The sequence below is a fragment of the Ammodytes marinus genome (assembly GCF_949987685.1).
Source record: "Ammodytes marinus genome assembly, chromosome: 22".
Taxonomy (NCBI): domain Eukaryota; kingdom Metazoa; phylum Chordata; class Actinopteri; order Uranoscopiformes; family Ammodytidae; genus Ammodytes; species Ammodytes marinus.
This window is the reverse complement of record NC_137226.1, coordinates 8,182,610-8,199,838: the sequence shown is the minus strand read 5'-3', so window position 1 is coordinate 8,199,838 and position 17,229 is coordinate 8,182,610. Positions and strand designations below refer to the sequence as shown.

The following is a 17,229-nucleotide window of genomic DNA, read 5'->3' as shown; positions in this document are numbered from 1 at the left end:
AGCGCTCTCTCAGATCCATCACTTTCACACCATGATAACCAGAACACCACCTGGGCATGGGCAGGCAGGCCAGCGCACATACACAGGGAAAGACACGGTCTGGGTCTCACTTTCAGTCTCACGCAGACATATTCACAGCCTGACAGACACACTGACCAGTGCCAAAGCACCAGACCCACACCACCTGTCCTACATCTTACGAAAAACATCACATGTAACCCAAAAGTGTCTCACTAAGTCTGCAACTAGAAAGTAACCTGCATGTCATAAGTGTGACTCAGCCCATTGGTAGAAGTTATGTGATCTTTTTTTTTTCTTGAATATGCGAGAAGTAACTTAATATCTTCAAATAATATCACTCAATGTAAAATCTTGGCGTGAATTTATAGCATATCGACTTCAGTAATCAGTTAAACTTTCCGAAAGTTGTTTTGTTGCTGACACTGCAACGTGTTAATTAGATGCTAAGAATTAATCACGCACTTTCACAGACACTCCCACACACAAACGGCATCCTCCTTAGCCAAATAGCATATTCTCTACTACTGCCAGCATTCCATGGCCACTGCTCACCAAACGTGACATCTGTCTGGCATATGGGCGCTCTGTAGGGTCATTCAGACAAACGCTGCCGTATGCCACCCAAACCCTCTCCGAACATGGCCTTTTATTTTCCCTCAATCACAAACCTCTTTTTGTTGTGTTTGGTATTCTATTCCTCCTCCGTATAATTTGATGTAAAGGTGGAGTCAGCAATTCTGAAGAATACCTCGTCACAATCAGCTACCTGTCTGTACAGTGTGTGCTTGAAAAAAAAATCCAGTGGTAATAGACAGCTTAGGCTCTGTAAACGGGCATGTTGTGGTGGGTCCCCTTTGTTAACATACCAGTTAACAGAGCCTAGGAATTGTGGATTTATTTTGGATTTATTTTTAGTGCACACACAATGCGGACAGGTAGGGGATCGTGTTGAGATATTAACTTATTTTAACAAAAAAAATTATTTTTGACATCAAGAGTTCTCCAGAATCGCTGACTCCACCTTTAAGCATCTTCCTTGAAGGCCTGTCTCATTTGCTTTGCTGAAACTTCTTTTTTTCTTGAGTCTTGCATCACACCTCCCCTCGATCAGCACTCCTTTCCATCCTGCCTCTGTATTTAACGTTTCACTTATTGACAACAACACATTCATTTCTATTGCCACTTAAAGTCATCTCCATGTGAGTTTTGCTTCGTAAATGAGCCATTATGCCTCCCTACTGGAGCCAATAGAAAAGCGATGAAAGAAGGATCCGGGACAGGATACGTGAAGCTGTTCAGTTACCAGAAAGGCAGTCATCATCGGTGTCTCGCTGCTCACTGATTGGCTGGTGTGTTACACTATGCTGAATTGAGCAGAACAGTAAAGGATGAAGGCGAGCCAGGAAAAGGCCCCCTCCTGACCAGAGTACAAAGAGGCTCGCCGTGATAGTTCCAATATGGCAGCCTATCATCTGTGCACATTGTGCTGTATTGCTCTTGACTTAACAGCCATTACATAATAGTTTTGATTTGCATACAGACTCTCAGCTGTATAGAGTGGAAAAGTGAAGACTGAATATCGTTTTGTTTCCTTTTTTCAAGTAAAATGTTGTATGACGTACTTTAAAAAATGTCTTACCAATGTAATTTTTAATTATTCTTGTACCAAAAGTGCCAGATCCACTTTGGCAGATATGAAACTGTCCTACATTTGGTCTCCGCTAGCTTTCCAAGTGCAGCACGCGGAAAGAAGGCTAAAACTGCTACAGGCACTGATATCTCCCATCCAAAGCCCAAATGGCATCACTGGCCTTTTGTGTCGGTGAAATATAGTCAGCCGGGCTCTTCCATATGGTGGCATCTGCCTGATGGGACCGAGATGTCATATCCTAACGCCTTCCAAAAAAATCTTGCCTTTTATTTGGCTTTGATGGATGACTTGCGCAGCCACTGGACTTTTCCCAGCAATGCACTCCCTTAGACAGAGCGGCTGTAACATACCAGCTGCAGGTCTGTTATCTTGGCGGTGCCATGGGCAGTGTGTGTGTGTGTGTGTGTGTGTGTGTGTGTGTGTGTGTGTGTGTGTGGGAACGCCCAAAACATTGTGCACAATAGAATTCTTACAAGAACACAATTTCTTCTTAACTGGTTCCTTCTTTTAAAGGATTTGTGCTTTGTTTGTGTTGTTGAAATTGTCTTTTTCTGACATCATACTGATGTGTTCCCTCCCATAAACATATTCTAATAAAAAATTCACGTATTTGCTGCACAAATCTTAACTGGAGGTAGCCGGGGTTAAACATGGTGAAGGTGAGGTGAACTGTATCAACCCGACATTGGGTGGAGGACAGCTCCACTCAGAGGGTCTGCCGCTTGTATTAAGGTCCATACATCCACTTACACTGTACCAATCTAAGCAAACGGTGCCTCTCTCTCTCCCTCTCTCTCTTCCTCTCTGTCACTCTATCTCTGCCCTTCCACCCCCATACTCCCACCCCCTGCCCTATGACTCATCACCGGTTCATTCAATGAGGCTAAATGGCTGTTCTAGCAGAAGCAGTCAATATGCTCAACACTGCACATTGGCTCTCTCCTCTCTTTGCCTCCAACTCTTTTTGTATTCTCTATGTGCTCTCAGTATGGCCATATAACTAGTGTCCTGTTCTTTGTATCGATCAAAACGAGCAACTGCCTTGAACAGATAGTAAATTGATAATGAAATGCTCCTACAGTGCTTGAGATGCTGGTGATAATGAAAAAGCTTGCACATTTGTCTGGGGGCAGCATAGCTTGGATGAGATTAAAAACTCCTTCAATTACTTCTTGTTTAATCAGAAACGTGTCACACAAGACAAGCCTTTGATCAAACAATCCTATTATTTTTTTAAACTTTTTTTCTTAAACTTTCGTTGAACTGAGGCTAATTTTAAAGTTAGCAAACTAATTGTACAGAACTATCGACCTGAAAAAGAGCCGAGAAGATAAGTCATTCAGTGAATGGACAAAAGAATCTATTAGATAAAATGTTGCCGATTATTTTTCACAAAAAAGAAAGCCAAACATTCCCTGGTTGCAGCTTCCCAAATGTTAGGATTCGCTGCTTTTCGTTTTATATAATTGCGTATTGATCGTGTTGGGATCTCTTGGAAAGAACAAGCTGTTTGAAGGTGTCACTTTGGACAGCAGGAAATTGAGAGTGGCATGTTTCATTGATTTCTGACATTTCAAAGGCTAGATTGATTTATGGAACACAATCTGTAGATAATCCAATAATGCATCTCACTGTAGTTGCAGTCCTATACCAGACCATGTTAGGCTGTGGTGGCAAAAGTCCTAAGTTTATGAAATAGAACATGGTTGATTGTTTTTGCTTGTGAAATCTATGTTTAATGTGTAAGACGGAGAGTGTTCTTTTAAGTTTACAAAGGCTTGGGTAAATTACGGATAGTATTTGAAAGCATCCAAAATACTATGATTAATTGCACTGTAGTATTGACAAACATAACACACCAACATACCTGTTAGAGCTCAGATCTTTTTTATTTCTACAAGAAGCACACACAACTTGGGGCTCAACCTCTTTTAGCCAGGAGCTCCCCTAGGGCGTCCTGTGATTGCACTATAAATTGCTGCTACAAACCAGCGTGGTGTTGGCCTGAGGCTAGCAGGCACAAGGGGTATGAGAGCCCTCTCATCTCGAGTGGCTTAGCTAGTGTGAGTTGTTGCATGAAGCGCAAAGCCATGCGCTGCACCCACTGGATAAAGCAATGACCCCAAACAGAAAGACGTAATGTGGCGGTCTGAGCTCTGCATGCCTTCTTCACATGTTTGTGTGTTCCTCGTCCCCTGCAGTGCAAAACCACTCAGTGTCTATGTGTTATCTTGATCCTGTTGATCATCAGAGAACACTGTTCCTCTAGATCTAGTGTTGCTGGAAGGGTGAGCAAGTCCTTGTTCTTCTGAACAATTGTGAACTTTTTCCCCAACTAAAACAAAAACCTGGATGTTAGCAGGTAAAGGGAATATCTCCATGGGTAGAACAAGTTAAAATGATGCATTGATTTCCCCTTAATCCAAAAATCCAACCTGTGATGAAGTGATGTGAAATGCTTATGTCTCCTTCTCTGTCCGCCCTAGGTGACAGAGTACCTGAACAGTCAAGAATCTGCCAAGAGTGCCAGGGTAAGTGACTTCCTCCAGACACAGCAGTCTCATCTGATCTCACTGTCTTTTCCCTCAGTGTCTCAGTCAACATCTCCTCCTCACAATAGTCTGCCTCTTTTTTTTTGCCAAAACAAGAATACATTACTACACTAATTACTTTTCTGCACCAACTACCAGGGAGACAAAGTGTCTTTTCGCTTTGCTGCTTTTCTATCTCCCTTTCTCTCAAGATGCGACACATTACATTGGCAGTCACCGTTGTCCCATATGAATTGCTGCACACAGTCTGTGCAGGTCCATATTGTGAACATGGGGGTGGGGGGATGTGTACAGTAAGGACAAACAGAGTCGGGAGAATTCTAAGAATGAATGGTAACATTTGCTTTAAACTACAGTGTCCCTTTTTAAAATCAATGTCATAAAACATAGAGTATCCTTATCCTTTAAGAAATAATTATAGATGTCTAATAGCCTGAGTTCCTCGGGTTCTTTTAAGTGTCAGAGCCCTGTTGGCAAAAGCCAGATGATTTTTTGTCTTTGAGACTTTGACAGGGAAGTGTGTGTACATATCCGAGGTGCCTATCACAGGAACCCCCGGCTGCGTGCAGCTTGCAAAGACGCTTGGATATTATATTGTTTCTACTCATGTAAATGTCAAGCATGAGGGGGGAAAATGTTAGTATAAGCCATCCCTTGCTTGCTCCTTTAGCTACCCGGTAGTTACACAGCATGTTCTAGACAATGAGCCAGTCAGAGGTGGAATTGGCTCTAATCACAATCGAACTTACTATGATGTGTTGAGGGTGTCGGTGAGAACTAAAGAGGCAGCGGAGTGAGATACTAGAAATGGCAATACATACAAATGGCTTCATTCATTCATTCATCCTAATAACTAGTGCTAATTAGCACAGTCGCTAATTAGCTATGAATCACAGCAGTAACAGCTGAGCACGAATGCTTCTGAGAGCCAAAAAAGAAACTTCCCACAGAGACACGGAGCCTACTACTAACACACAAACACATTTTTCTATTACATTTAAATAACCAATGCGTACTGGAGGCTGTGCCAAACTACACACACACTTTGCCAATAGCATTGTAAGAAATGCAGCATTTAGCCGGGGAACCCTTATGATGGTTTATGAGGTGATGTGGGAATGTGAATGTAATGGAATCGAGGAAGTAATAGACTGGGTGGTATTTGAGGGGCTGTGGGCCTCCAGCTTGGATGGGTAAGCACAAAGAGATGGATTAAATGGTGATGATGCTGTTGCAGTCACTTTCACACTGGGCTGTAAAAGAAGTGATCTCTCTCTCCACATTGCATATGGGCTTTCTGTCTCCCTCCCACACTCTCCTTTTCTCTTGACCATTTAACATGGAATGTGCTAGAGACGTTAGTGAAGTCCCATTCAAAGCAATTGGAAACAGAACCACATTTTATGGTTATTTGTTCCATTATGGTCAATAAAATCTCTGCTTTTGTCTTCCCATCAGCTCAACATTTGGCGCTATGGAGACTTCCGTGCGGACGATGCCGATGAGTTTGGTTACAGACGTTAAAAAAAAAAAGTCACAAAACCGACCATCCAATCAACACCATTCCAAAGACCAACGTGGACGGCGAGTGATACATTGGACAGAAGACTAAGTAAAAAAAAACATGACAAAAACTAAACGACAAGCATTGACTCATATTTCCTTATTATTTGACATTTCATCCCTCCAGTCCTGACTTCTTATCTGCTCAGACGTTTGTATTTCTCAGCTAGCCCCTGTTGCTTCAAATAGAACATGCTAGCAATTCTAAAAGAAAAGAGTAAAAATGTCATGCAGTCACTTTCCATTCATCCTCTATTTTCCTAATAGGCCATTTGTCAGCTCGAGCAGCCTGCACTATTGCCAATCTGTGTTATTTGCCATGTTACCTTTTCAGCAGACTTCCTGTGTGAATGATAATAATTATGATACTTGCATATTGTGTTTGAGCCAATCATGTTCCTTGCTCTCTGTTGCTCTAGCCCAATCCCTGCTTTCCCTTTGTACAGGAAGGGATTGGGTGTTTGGGGGAGACGCTTGATTTTTTTTTTTTCAAACAAATGCTTCCCTAATAAATTTAATGTAAATGTGAGGATATGTTGAAAAGTGTAAATGGATTTATTTTAGAAAAAATACTGTAGGTGGAGCCACACAGAAAAAAAAATAATAAAAAATTACAATTTTATTTTTGTCTTAAACGTATATCTGTGTGATTATGACATTTGCGGATGTTTTTGTGGGGAGTGTTTTGTCGTTTATTCACTACTTCAATGTCACACTTTTATGACCAGTAAAAATGGATGCTATCATGTGGCATTGTATCATCTCTCTATCTCCTTCTGTAAAGTTTACATTCTAATAATGGTTATGATCCTGTCTTGGGCAGTCTCCTCTCTTTCGGTCTTTGTATGCCATAGCAGAAACAGTGTTTGAATTTGTTTCCACTTAATGGACCTTTGCATTATATTAAAAATCTGCCGAATAAATAAATGAGCAAACTTAAAGTGTGATTTCTTTGTTTCATCCTAAATTAAAGAATACCGGAATTTGTTTTCTCAAATTGAATCACTTCAGCACAGTCAGACTGACATTGAGGTCTACACGAGGTCTACTCGTAAACTACGTAAGCACATTTTTTTGTCACACAAAACACACTGATGGAGGCCTTTGACTAAAAGTTTAACAGTTTTTACATTTAGTTTCAAAATAGCTATGCAGTTAATGTGTATTAACCTTTAACATGTTTCACTTTCACCTCTAACTATTTGCAGTCGTTGTACTTATCTACAGCACAAAATAGGGTTAAAATTGCTGCTTTTTTTTCTTTCTTTGGCTTTGTTGAGATGTGCAGTAGGGTAATTGCTGTATATATACGAGGTGTTAAAAGAGTGCATGTCTGGAATTTGTTTCATGTCTCAATTCCCAGAAACAAATTAAACACAACCCTGAGATGGGTTTGAAATAAATTATCCCTGGGTATTAACATGCAATGTTCGCCAAAGCGTACATCGTTTAGATAATTGTTTTTAAGATGGATGGTTAAAATGGGGGTTGCATAAACAACATATGTTTCATGGGCTTGTATGTCTTGTGATTTTCACTTTTTTTAAATTTGTTCAGCAGGCATTTATTTATAAAAACGGTAGCAGTTTATTTCTGGGTCATAGTTTTCAGCAATCTTTGTAGCCATATACGCCATAGTACTGATGAATGCAGAAACACTGCTTTCTCTGACATGAAGCACATCGTTGCCTGCTCGTATCATCATTTAAAGTACATTTTTTTAAAGCTTTCTTCACAAACCACATATGATTATTTGACAGCCCTGCTATATACTGCAGTATTCCCAAGTTTATTACACATTCAAGGTCACCTTGAAGTGGCCTTGTAAACAAAAAAACCTACACATTCTGTTGTTTTTATTCATGAATGACGCAGATGCTTCATTACCATAGGAAATGTATGGCAGATGTTTCAGAGTTCAAAAGTATGTTGAATGACAGGTCGGTGTGTAAAGCATCAACGATATCCATCTCCAAAAATAGAGCTCTACCAATCAGTTCACACACACCAGACTTAATTAACTGCCTTGCAATTAACCATTTTGACTATATTTGTCCCATGATGGAAACAATCCATAGAACATTTGCCGTTTAACTTCACATAACAAATCACCACATCATGTACCATATGGACAAATATACCAGCTGCTTATATGGAGCAATAAAAATTATCATTGTTGCAAAATGTAGCGCCCCCATGACAGTCCTTCATTTAAGGCCTGAATGAAATTGCTTTCCTTTAGCAGTCGAAGCCCATTTAGAATGTGTTTTTTTTTATTGTTGAAAAGCAGAAAACATGTCTTTGGGGAAATATGAGACCTTTCCCTTTAAACATGCGAAGAGGCACATCGATATCCGTATGTGATTGACATACTGGGAAATGGAAAGCAAACATTTGCATAAAGACGGAAGCATCTGATGAACAATATCTGGAAGTATTTTGGGTTCTACAATTCAGCCAGCAAAATGACCGACAAATACATTATTGCAAAAAATATAATTTCTCTACAACTAGAACAAATCTGAGCACCTCACCTCAGATAGCACCTGCTAGCATTCCAGCCACTTGGCACCAGAGACACCAGCGAAATGAGTGCACCAATGTCAAATGTACAACCTTATCCTACTTTTCAAAACATTCATCCTCAGGACCCTTGCCAGATGCTCGTAAAAAGACCAGCAACAAAGAGATAGCAAGATATATGCAGCCCTAGGCATTGTTTTGGGGGAGATAGTATTTATAGAACTGGAGCCACAGGGAGAATATAAAGGCTACAGTTGCAGGCTGCTGTTGGACAGTCAGCGTCTACAGATGAAAGAAGGAGGAATAAAAAAAAGAAGAAATATATGTTTATATATACAGTATATGAAATATAATTTCAGTTGGACTCATATGAAAAATGTGCAGTGGGAACAAAGTAGCAGCCGGTAGTTTTCCTCTTAAAATTAAACACTACGGAGAAGTGACCAGAGGTTGCTATTGTCAATGGCCCTGAAAGAGAGAGCGCAAGATAAAAATGGATGTTTAAAAAAAATAAAAACAGCTTTAGCCTTAAGGACATGTTATTCAATTAGAAATGGTAGGTGTACTTGTCTTGTTATTTGAACAACTTTCTCCGTGCCTGGTAGATGACACACGGTAGTGTTTGGATGATCTCAATAAAGACCCAATGGCATAAATTACTATTCATGACTGAGCTTTGTATCAAATCAGTTAGGAAGCTCACACTAAATGTGTTACACATCCAGGCAGCTGTTGTGAAATCATTCGAAACGTATGTGTGGGATTTTAAGTCAGACATGGTTAAATAAATAAAACTACTATCAACATCCCTCCCCACAGGATGCCAGTCTTAATTCCAGGTGCCACACAGTAACTCAAGAGCCAAGGAATCAAAGTTGGCCCGACCAATTTATCACCGATGTTCATGTCCAATTACCAGATGTTGGGATGAGGAATATGCTCCAAGGGCAATTAAGATTCCTGTCTGTCCTGTCAGTTGACTGGGTGAGACGACTTTGTGTTACAGATCCATGTCCTTCCTCTGTCTTTTTTCGCCACAAACTATCTATCGTCTCCTCCCATTACTCTCCCTATATTTGCCTCATTGCTTTCCTCTCCGAGCTGATGAGATAGCTACTGGGCCTATACTTACTAAAGATAGAAAAAAAAGGAGAAGGAAAAAAGCAAGTGATCATGGGAGATATGAAAAGTGCTTGTCTGCTGGAGTTGTACAAGCTTAGCCTTCTGGTTTCATCTCCTCTCTGTTTGTAAAGCTGTCATAGTTGAAACAACGCCCAGCAGACGGAACACACAGATTACAAGAGAGCTGTTGTCAGCAAATTGCTTGCTTAGAAATGTCGATTATTCGGGGTGTCTCAGCAATCGGAAGGCAGCCAAATCGAGAACTGTGTCAGCAACAATTAAGCCACGAAAATGTTGCCTTGTTGTGAAGGACTTTGTAAGAAGAAAAAGCACCTATCACAGAGGTTTCAATTAGGCAAATGTCTGTTGTGTGTCTGTGATCTGTCCACGTGTTTGCATGTGTCACCACCAATCAATGATTTGTAGCGAAGAAAAAGCAGCGTTAGGGGAGAAAAATCTTTTTTTCATGAACCCAAGGCATGCTTTCCCCTCTGAAGGGTTGGAGGGGGAAATGAAACCCATCTCAATAATTCACAAACCTGAGAATACATGAAAAAAAAGCTTTTAAAACACGTCTTTGAGCTGATACAAGCGTAGGCTAGATTTCAGTGACATGGTGTGTGTGTGTATACAGTGTGCGTGTGGTATCAGTGAACGCACCACTGGTCACAGAGATCAGATTTACTCCAACCTCTCTGCTTTTCTTATATATATATTTTTCAAGATAAAAAGCATGTTCATAGAATTTATAATGGATTGTTCCAAAGTAAGATTATCTTTTAAATGTTGGTATCATCCTTAGTGCTTAAATTAGTTCAGTTTTGATGAGCTCTTTATTTAAAATTCTGGTTTTGGCAGAACAAGTTCATTTGCATTTTTGAATGTCAATCTGCTCTTCTGAATTGTAAATGTATTGTTCAGGGCACTTAATTTAATTATGTCCTCCTCAAAAAAAAATTGCATAGCTTGGACGTCTTCCCTTATCTTTCCGTAACACCCGCTCGCGTCCTGTCCTATGTCCTCCAGTGGTGCAGTTTGTGTCCAAAATGCACCTGCTTCTGCCCCTACAGGATCCCAGCCGCTGTCACACTGCTCAGCCATGCCAGCAGCTCTTCCCGGAGGCAAATATAATTTTGGAGATTTAATTCCTGTCCGAAAGGGCTTTTGTCCTGTACACACAAACATTGTGAAGGGCTTTACACGTCACAGGGAAAAAATTGTGCAGTTTTTGGGAGAAAGAAGCCGCCTTAATCTGGTGATTTAATCCATCATTTGCATGAGGAAATATATTGAAATCTGACTTTAAGCTTGCATGACAGGCACTATCTGTTTAGTTAGGAAAAACATTGTTTCAAGTGATTTTACCACAGCCTTAATCCATGAAAGAAACATAACTAAAGCTAAACAAAAACAAAGTTTGAAAATAAAAATATATAAGTAATGTTAGTGAACTGTATGTTGGAAAAGTCAAGAGATAAATGATTGGTACATTTCCATTGACTAAGCGCACGAGTATGGTGCTCTATCGACATAAAGATAAAGCATTTTAATTGTATTAATTCATAATGTAGCAGCTTATCTCAAGCTTAACCCAGACAGGTGTTTTAGTAAACATGCAGGACAAGTGAGCAGCCTCTATTTGCTGATCATATATCAGAAAGGGGTTTTATATGTTGCACGTTTCAGATTAGAAAGCCATGTTAGAGAGTACAAACATGCCTTGCTTTTTTTACAATGGCCTGTAATTGTATTAGTTGTAGCTACAGAGAAATATGCCTCTTAATGTGCATGAACAGATGGTGTTGTAAAGTGAGTCAGCATTTGACATTTTATTGTACAGTTTAGAAATGTTAATGGGAAATATAAATACTGTTTATGCATTAGAATTAAAGTACTTGGGCTGGAGCTTTTCATCACAAAACTGCCGATCAAGTTAAAAAAGGCCATTTTTCACTCCATCTAATCTCTGTAATTCAGTTCTGTGTTAGTTTTATATGTATAGTTGTATAACTGACCTTCATCACAAGCTGTTATGAAATTTAATCCCCTATTTTTGGCAAACCCACTTTGTTTTGATTGGTTTATCTGCCTAAAGCTGACACTGAATTTTAATGTTGTTGGTATTTTGAAATGGTTTAATATACACTGTGGATCATTAATATTGTCTTTTATACAATGTAAACTGTATTTATTATTGAAAATCAAGAAATCGTGATCTCAAATAAGGCAATCATTTGGAGACTACTCATCCCACCCAAGAAATAATCTTTGACAAATAATCAAATTGTAAATATGGGTTTAGGGCTTATTTTATACTCAGGATCAACATTTCCTGATATACAAAGTTGTGAAATTTTACAAAAGATCTTGTTTACGAGAACTCTGGCATCTGCAAACGGACCAGACTATTCACAGAGGTCAGGATTAGTATGTGTGATTGAATTAATTAATTCCACAGTGCAGCAATATCCAGGGGACAGAGACGTACCTGCAGGGAGGTGAAAGCATATATAAAGCAAATATTATCATATATATAAAATATAAAATGCAAGGCTATTTACAATTTACGTTTCTTTTGATATTATTTTATAATTTTCAAACAATACATTTAAGAATAGAAGCCATTGGCCTAAACACTGGTTTTCCTATTGGGCTTTTGTATATAGTATAGTAGCAATTTAGTTAGGCCTACTATAGCAGCTCTCAGTTCTTTACTTTGCGTTTGTACATTTACGATATATGGAGCTTATTGTATTTATGTGTTTGTGCGTTTTTTAAAGCGGCACAGTACAACATAATGTACTATATTGTTGACTTGCAGTGCACGTGTTTTTATACCATCAGGGATTAAATCTACCTTGAAGGAACCTTTTATGTGGGACGCCAAGCGCTTCATCCCTGAGCAATTCCAAGAGCATTACACTTGCTCTCCACATCATCCCATTATGCCAAAGACAACGATAACACACAACTGTAGAAATCAGAGAAGATTCAAACCCTCCCCTGTATTACACGCAGTTCAGCATGTCACTGTGTCTCATGTTTCTTTCCTGCCACCAACATAAACCGAGCAGCAGTTTCTTCACAGTAAATTGCTGTTTGATTTAAAGTTAGTTTACCGATGGTGAACCATCACAGAATCCAACTGTTAAGTGCAAACTACTTTATAGCCTTCCCGGTGGGGGCTTTGTAAATGTACCTTTTGTACTATTATTCATCTGAAATATTCTACTATTCAGACATTTAAGATGGCAGTGAGATTCAACACAGCATCTTGCTGTGCAGTCTATGGACCGTATCTGTCAGGCTTGTTGAAAAACCTCAGCTTACTGTGTATTTGTCATCTAAGTCATTGACTATAAGTACCAACAACAAAATGCTATTTGGCATCAGCATGTGAATCACCCCTGCAGTTTCATTGTCAATAACCAAAATAAATGTTTTTAAAGGTGAGGAAAAGCACAGGAAAAGCATGTTTTCTGAGAGCAATAGTGTAATCATCATAATGATCTACACAATAGCTTGGTGATTTTGAATACAGCCTTCCGGCCAAAACTAAAATAAACCAGCATAAAAGAAAAGAAAGAAAGAAACCGCAATAAAATAGTTTTCACTCAGTCATTAATTAATTATTGTGTGAAGTTTATTTCAGTGAAGTCAGGTCTGTTTTAAATGCAACAATGATTGCTGAGAATCTGATAAATAAAACTGTTCTGTCTTTTTAATCTTCATATTGCTACAGTACATACAGTACATAAAATCCTTTAATTTAATTTCACATTCATAACTATATTCAACTGCAGTATAACCTGTCTGTAGTTTTCCAATTATGGTCCCAATGAGGACCTGCTCTTAAGTTGCAGACAGACAGTTACATTACACTTATCAGACATCCTCCAAATGTATCCTGTTCCTGTCATCGCAAACCTTGTATTGACATCTGAACAATACAGGGTGGCAATTTACTTTCACTTTCAAAAACAAATTTGAGTGTAGGCCTACAGGCACGTTATCAGCCAAAACGTTTATATTGTAGCCCATTTGGCTAACGTGTTGATAGAGTTATACAATTAAAAATGAGGGGCATGCTTTCAGCTTTGGGTTTGCCCTTTATTGTATGGGGGGAAAATTGGGTACAGGAAGTTTTCAGTGGTGGAACATTTTGTTTTAACGGGGTCTTTGTCGCAATCTCTGCTGCTTTATTCCACTTAGCTAACCCTAAAGCTAATTTTATTTGACATTCTTGTCATGTATTTTTATTTAAGAAATTTGTGTTGTATAAATATGCATATTAATTAGATAAAGTGATTTTCCTCAAATAAATAATACCAGTTCCTCATTCATTTTGTATTAATTACTTAAATCAATCTGGCGTATACTGTATAATACATACGTTGGATTCAAATCCATAATACTCACGGGAGGTGTTTGCCTTTTCAATGTCATCATTCCACATATTAATATACTGAGCCATCTGTGGACTTTTCCATCCCAGCCGTTATATTTGAAAATCCTCATGTCCATAATTTCACAAGGTATTGGACTTAGCCCCTGGGATCTGAGTCTACTAATAATGTGGGCATTCGGCCATAGAGCTGTGCAGCGTGTCTGATGCCTTATCATTCAACATATTTCAATACATTCACATCAATCTTACTGGTTGGTTTGTTTATATGACACCTTTTTTCCCTTGCAGGCTACAGTAAATGATCAGTATTCTTTAATAAAATGAATTTACTTCATGAATACACAAAGGCGGAAGTAAAGAAGCAGGTTAAGCCTTAAAAATAATCCTTAAAAAAGTGTGCAATACCAAGTCACTTGAAGAATAACTCGTTTGGGGAAAAAACCTTGGGAGCCCCAATTCAAGTTTAATTAGGTAGACATTGTCCAGAATATTTAGATTTACATATAATTCCTTTTCAGTTTTCAATGTAATCCTGCTTCTTAACATCTCCACACCCCAGTGTATTTTTTTCTGTAAGCTCCTATTACAACCGCGGGTCCATTCCATTGTAGGTCCCAGATAGTGATGAAGTTATTGTTAGTGGACACAGAAATGGGGATTTGGTCCTGCAGTCTAATTTAATTAAAGCTGTTGAGCTATCTGCAGAGCTTAATTCTATGCATTATATGAAAACGTGATGACAGAGCTGTAAAGGAATGTGTACCTACTGTAGTAATAACACATTACAGTCGACCACTACAATGCTTAATTGTCAAACCAATATTTCTGTATTTCCTTTAGAAGGCCTTGCAAAGAAGAGGGTCACATCCCATCTTGAACTCATGTGGTTAGTATGGATGCCCCTCACCACCAAAGGCCATTCAGACCAACAAAAGCAGAGAATAAAACAATGTGGGCATGCTTTTGATGAAGGTTGAAGTCCAGTTTGAGGACTATAAGATGAAATATACTGTTCTGTCAAAAACACTGATGTCAGGGAATTACACATTTATTGCACATAATTAAACAGTAAGTCCCCCACAATAAAACCATACCTGGAGAATAAATCAAAAATAAAAACATCATAGCTCATGGTGAGAAGACTGCAGTCCTGGAGTGTTAGCATCAGTGCATGTCAGGTTATAATAGACTGTGTATATCATTGGAAGTCGTACAATTCCTCTGCTAAAATGTACACATTTTGATTGAAATCAGAATCTATTATACTTTATTGAAGCATTTTATTTGGCACTGAAAAGGTTTCTAGATATGATTACAAGGGATTTTTTTTATCTTAATTATTCGCAAGGTGAAAATAGAAATAACTCAATATCTCCTTGCACACAGTTAATTGTCGAATCACCACAGTGATTTAAATAACTATGGTGTCATTGTCATTCCCGTCCACCCTGCATCATTTAGATATCAATTTGAAGACAGGGGAAGTCAAGAGTCTTCACAAAGCAATTAGGTGTTGATCCATGTAGACACCCTGATCCACTTTTAGGTACAGGACAGTAGTCTGGTACTGCATGAATGTGACACTAATGCACTTGTCTGTTGGTTGGTTGGACATTATGCAATCTACTTTTGCTGTCAGTGCAGTATGAGTGGGACAGCTGAGGGAACATTTTGTTGTGAATACACTGAAGGTCTTCAGTGCCTTCAGAGGAGGCAAGCCAAGTATAATTCTATGTTGCATTAGTAAACATTAAAAGCAGCAAAAAGCACACAAAAAACATAAAAGACATATTATAATGCGGGGGGGAATAGAAAATCAAAACAAGCGAAAATAAGATATGTATAAGACAAAAACAAAATGTATAGTGCAGTGTAAGACATTTAAAAAATATTGTATTTAATAAACAAATTGTAATATTTTTTCTGTTGTTGTAACTACTACATAGGTTTGTACTAGTAGTAGTAAAAAAAACATATGTAGTAGTTACTAAAACAACAACAACCTACAGTACATAGTAGTTCTTACAAAAAAAACCTATGTAGTAGTTAGTATTTTTTTTTTATTAGTAGTTACTACAAGAAAACACCTTTGGCAAACAAAAAGGTCTGGAAGGAATAACTCCATTCTTAAGAGGATAAGTTAATATGGAAAGATTTTGCAAATAACTGATATGCCTTTCTCCAGGTTTGATATTCTACAAGGGACACGGCACTGAAGAAGCCTCCAAGGACACTGAGCGATAATTTGCTCACAATTAATCATGTATCCGTTGGGCAAAGATTCCTCTGAGGCACTGATAAGTAATTATTCCGATAATGATTATCAGATTGTACAGCTTTTCTGATATTTCAGACACCTTTGTTCAATCAATCAATAAGTCAAACTTTATTTATATAGCACTTTTAATACAAAGCGAAGCATACAGGAAGCCAATTCAGAAACTGGTGTGATGTCTGCTCTCCTTCTGGTCCTTGTTAAAACCCATGCAGCTGAATTCAGCAGCAATTGTATAAGAGCTATATTCTTTTGTGGGAGAGAAAGAAAGAAGCAGAAGTACATTTTACAAGTAATAAAAGCAGGCATTAATGTCTCTGTGCTGTCGTGAGAGAGAAATGGTCTGACATTGGCAATGTTTTTCAAATGATAAAATCCCATTTTATAATGTTTTTTTCTATATTGTGTGGTTCAAAACTCAGCTCAGAAACAAAGATAACACCTAAGTCATTTACTTTGTTGTGTGAGTGTACAGTATGTAATTACTATGTGTGTATCTGTGTATCAGGAACACTTCGTCTGGACATGTTATTCCCCAATGGTGTTTCATCAGCAACTCTATTCTTTTTTTTTTTTTTTTTTTTTTTTAAGATATTTTTTGGGCATTTTTATGCTTTATTTATAGTGCAGAGAGACAGAGGTGAAATGGGGCAGAGAGGGGAGTGACATGCAGAGAACGACCGCGGGTGGGAATCGAACTCGGGTCTGCTGCTGGGCCCGGCCCGGGAGGGGGACGCCTTACCAACTGAGCTAAAGGCGCCCCCAGCAACTCTATTCTTTGAGTGCCAATCATGATGTGTCTGTGTCTGCACTCAGAATGGAGGCAACTGTGTTTTGTTTATTATATCACCCCCATTCATTTGCGTGTGTATCCATGTGTCCACACACTATTTGTAATTTTATTAAGACGGTTTCTTTCTTCTTCTGTACAGGCTGGTAGATAGACCCCACCTTTAGTTTCAATCTAAGGACGGTCTTGTTGGAATCTTTTTCTAATAAATGCTGCATCAAATACTTGAAATTAAAGAGCCATTGTCTATCGAAGATTTTTTTAAATGAAGCTGTCTTAATTAAGCACTTTTGAAGTTGAAAATACATATTCATACTCATAGAT

The 17,229-nt window shown here is 38.6% G+C and overlaps 1 protein-coding gene across 1 annotated transcript in view; it reads left to right on the top strand.

Moving 5' to 3' along the window:
- snd1 (staphylococcal nuclease and tudor domain containing 1) overlaps positions 1–6,275 on the top strand; it is a 176,005-nt gene extending 169,730 nt beyond the window's left edge. Inside the window, exons 23-24 of the mRNA XM_080050907.1 lie at positions 4,159–4,203; positions 5,683–6,275. Coding sequence (XP_079907033.1) covers positions 4,159–4,203; positions 5,683–5,748 — 111 coding nt within the window. The 3' untranslated portion in view covers positions 5,749–6,275. The remainder of the gene's footprint in view (positions 1–4,158; positions 4,204–5,682) is intronic.
- The last annotated feature ends 10,954 nt before the right edge of the window (positions 6,276–17,229 follow it).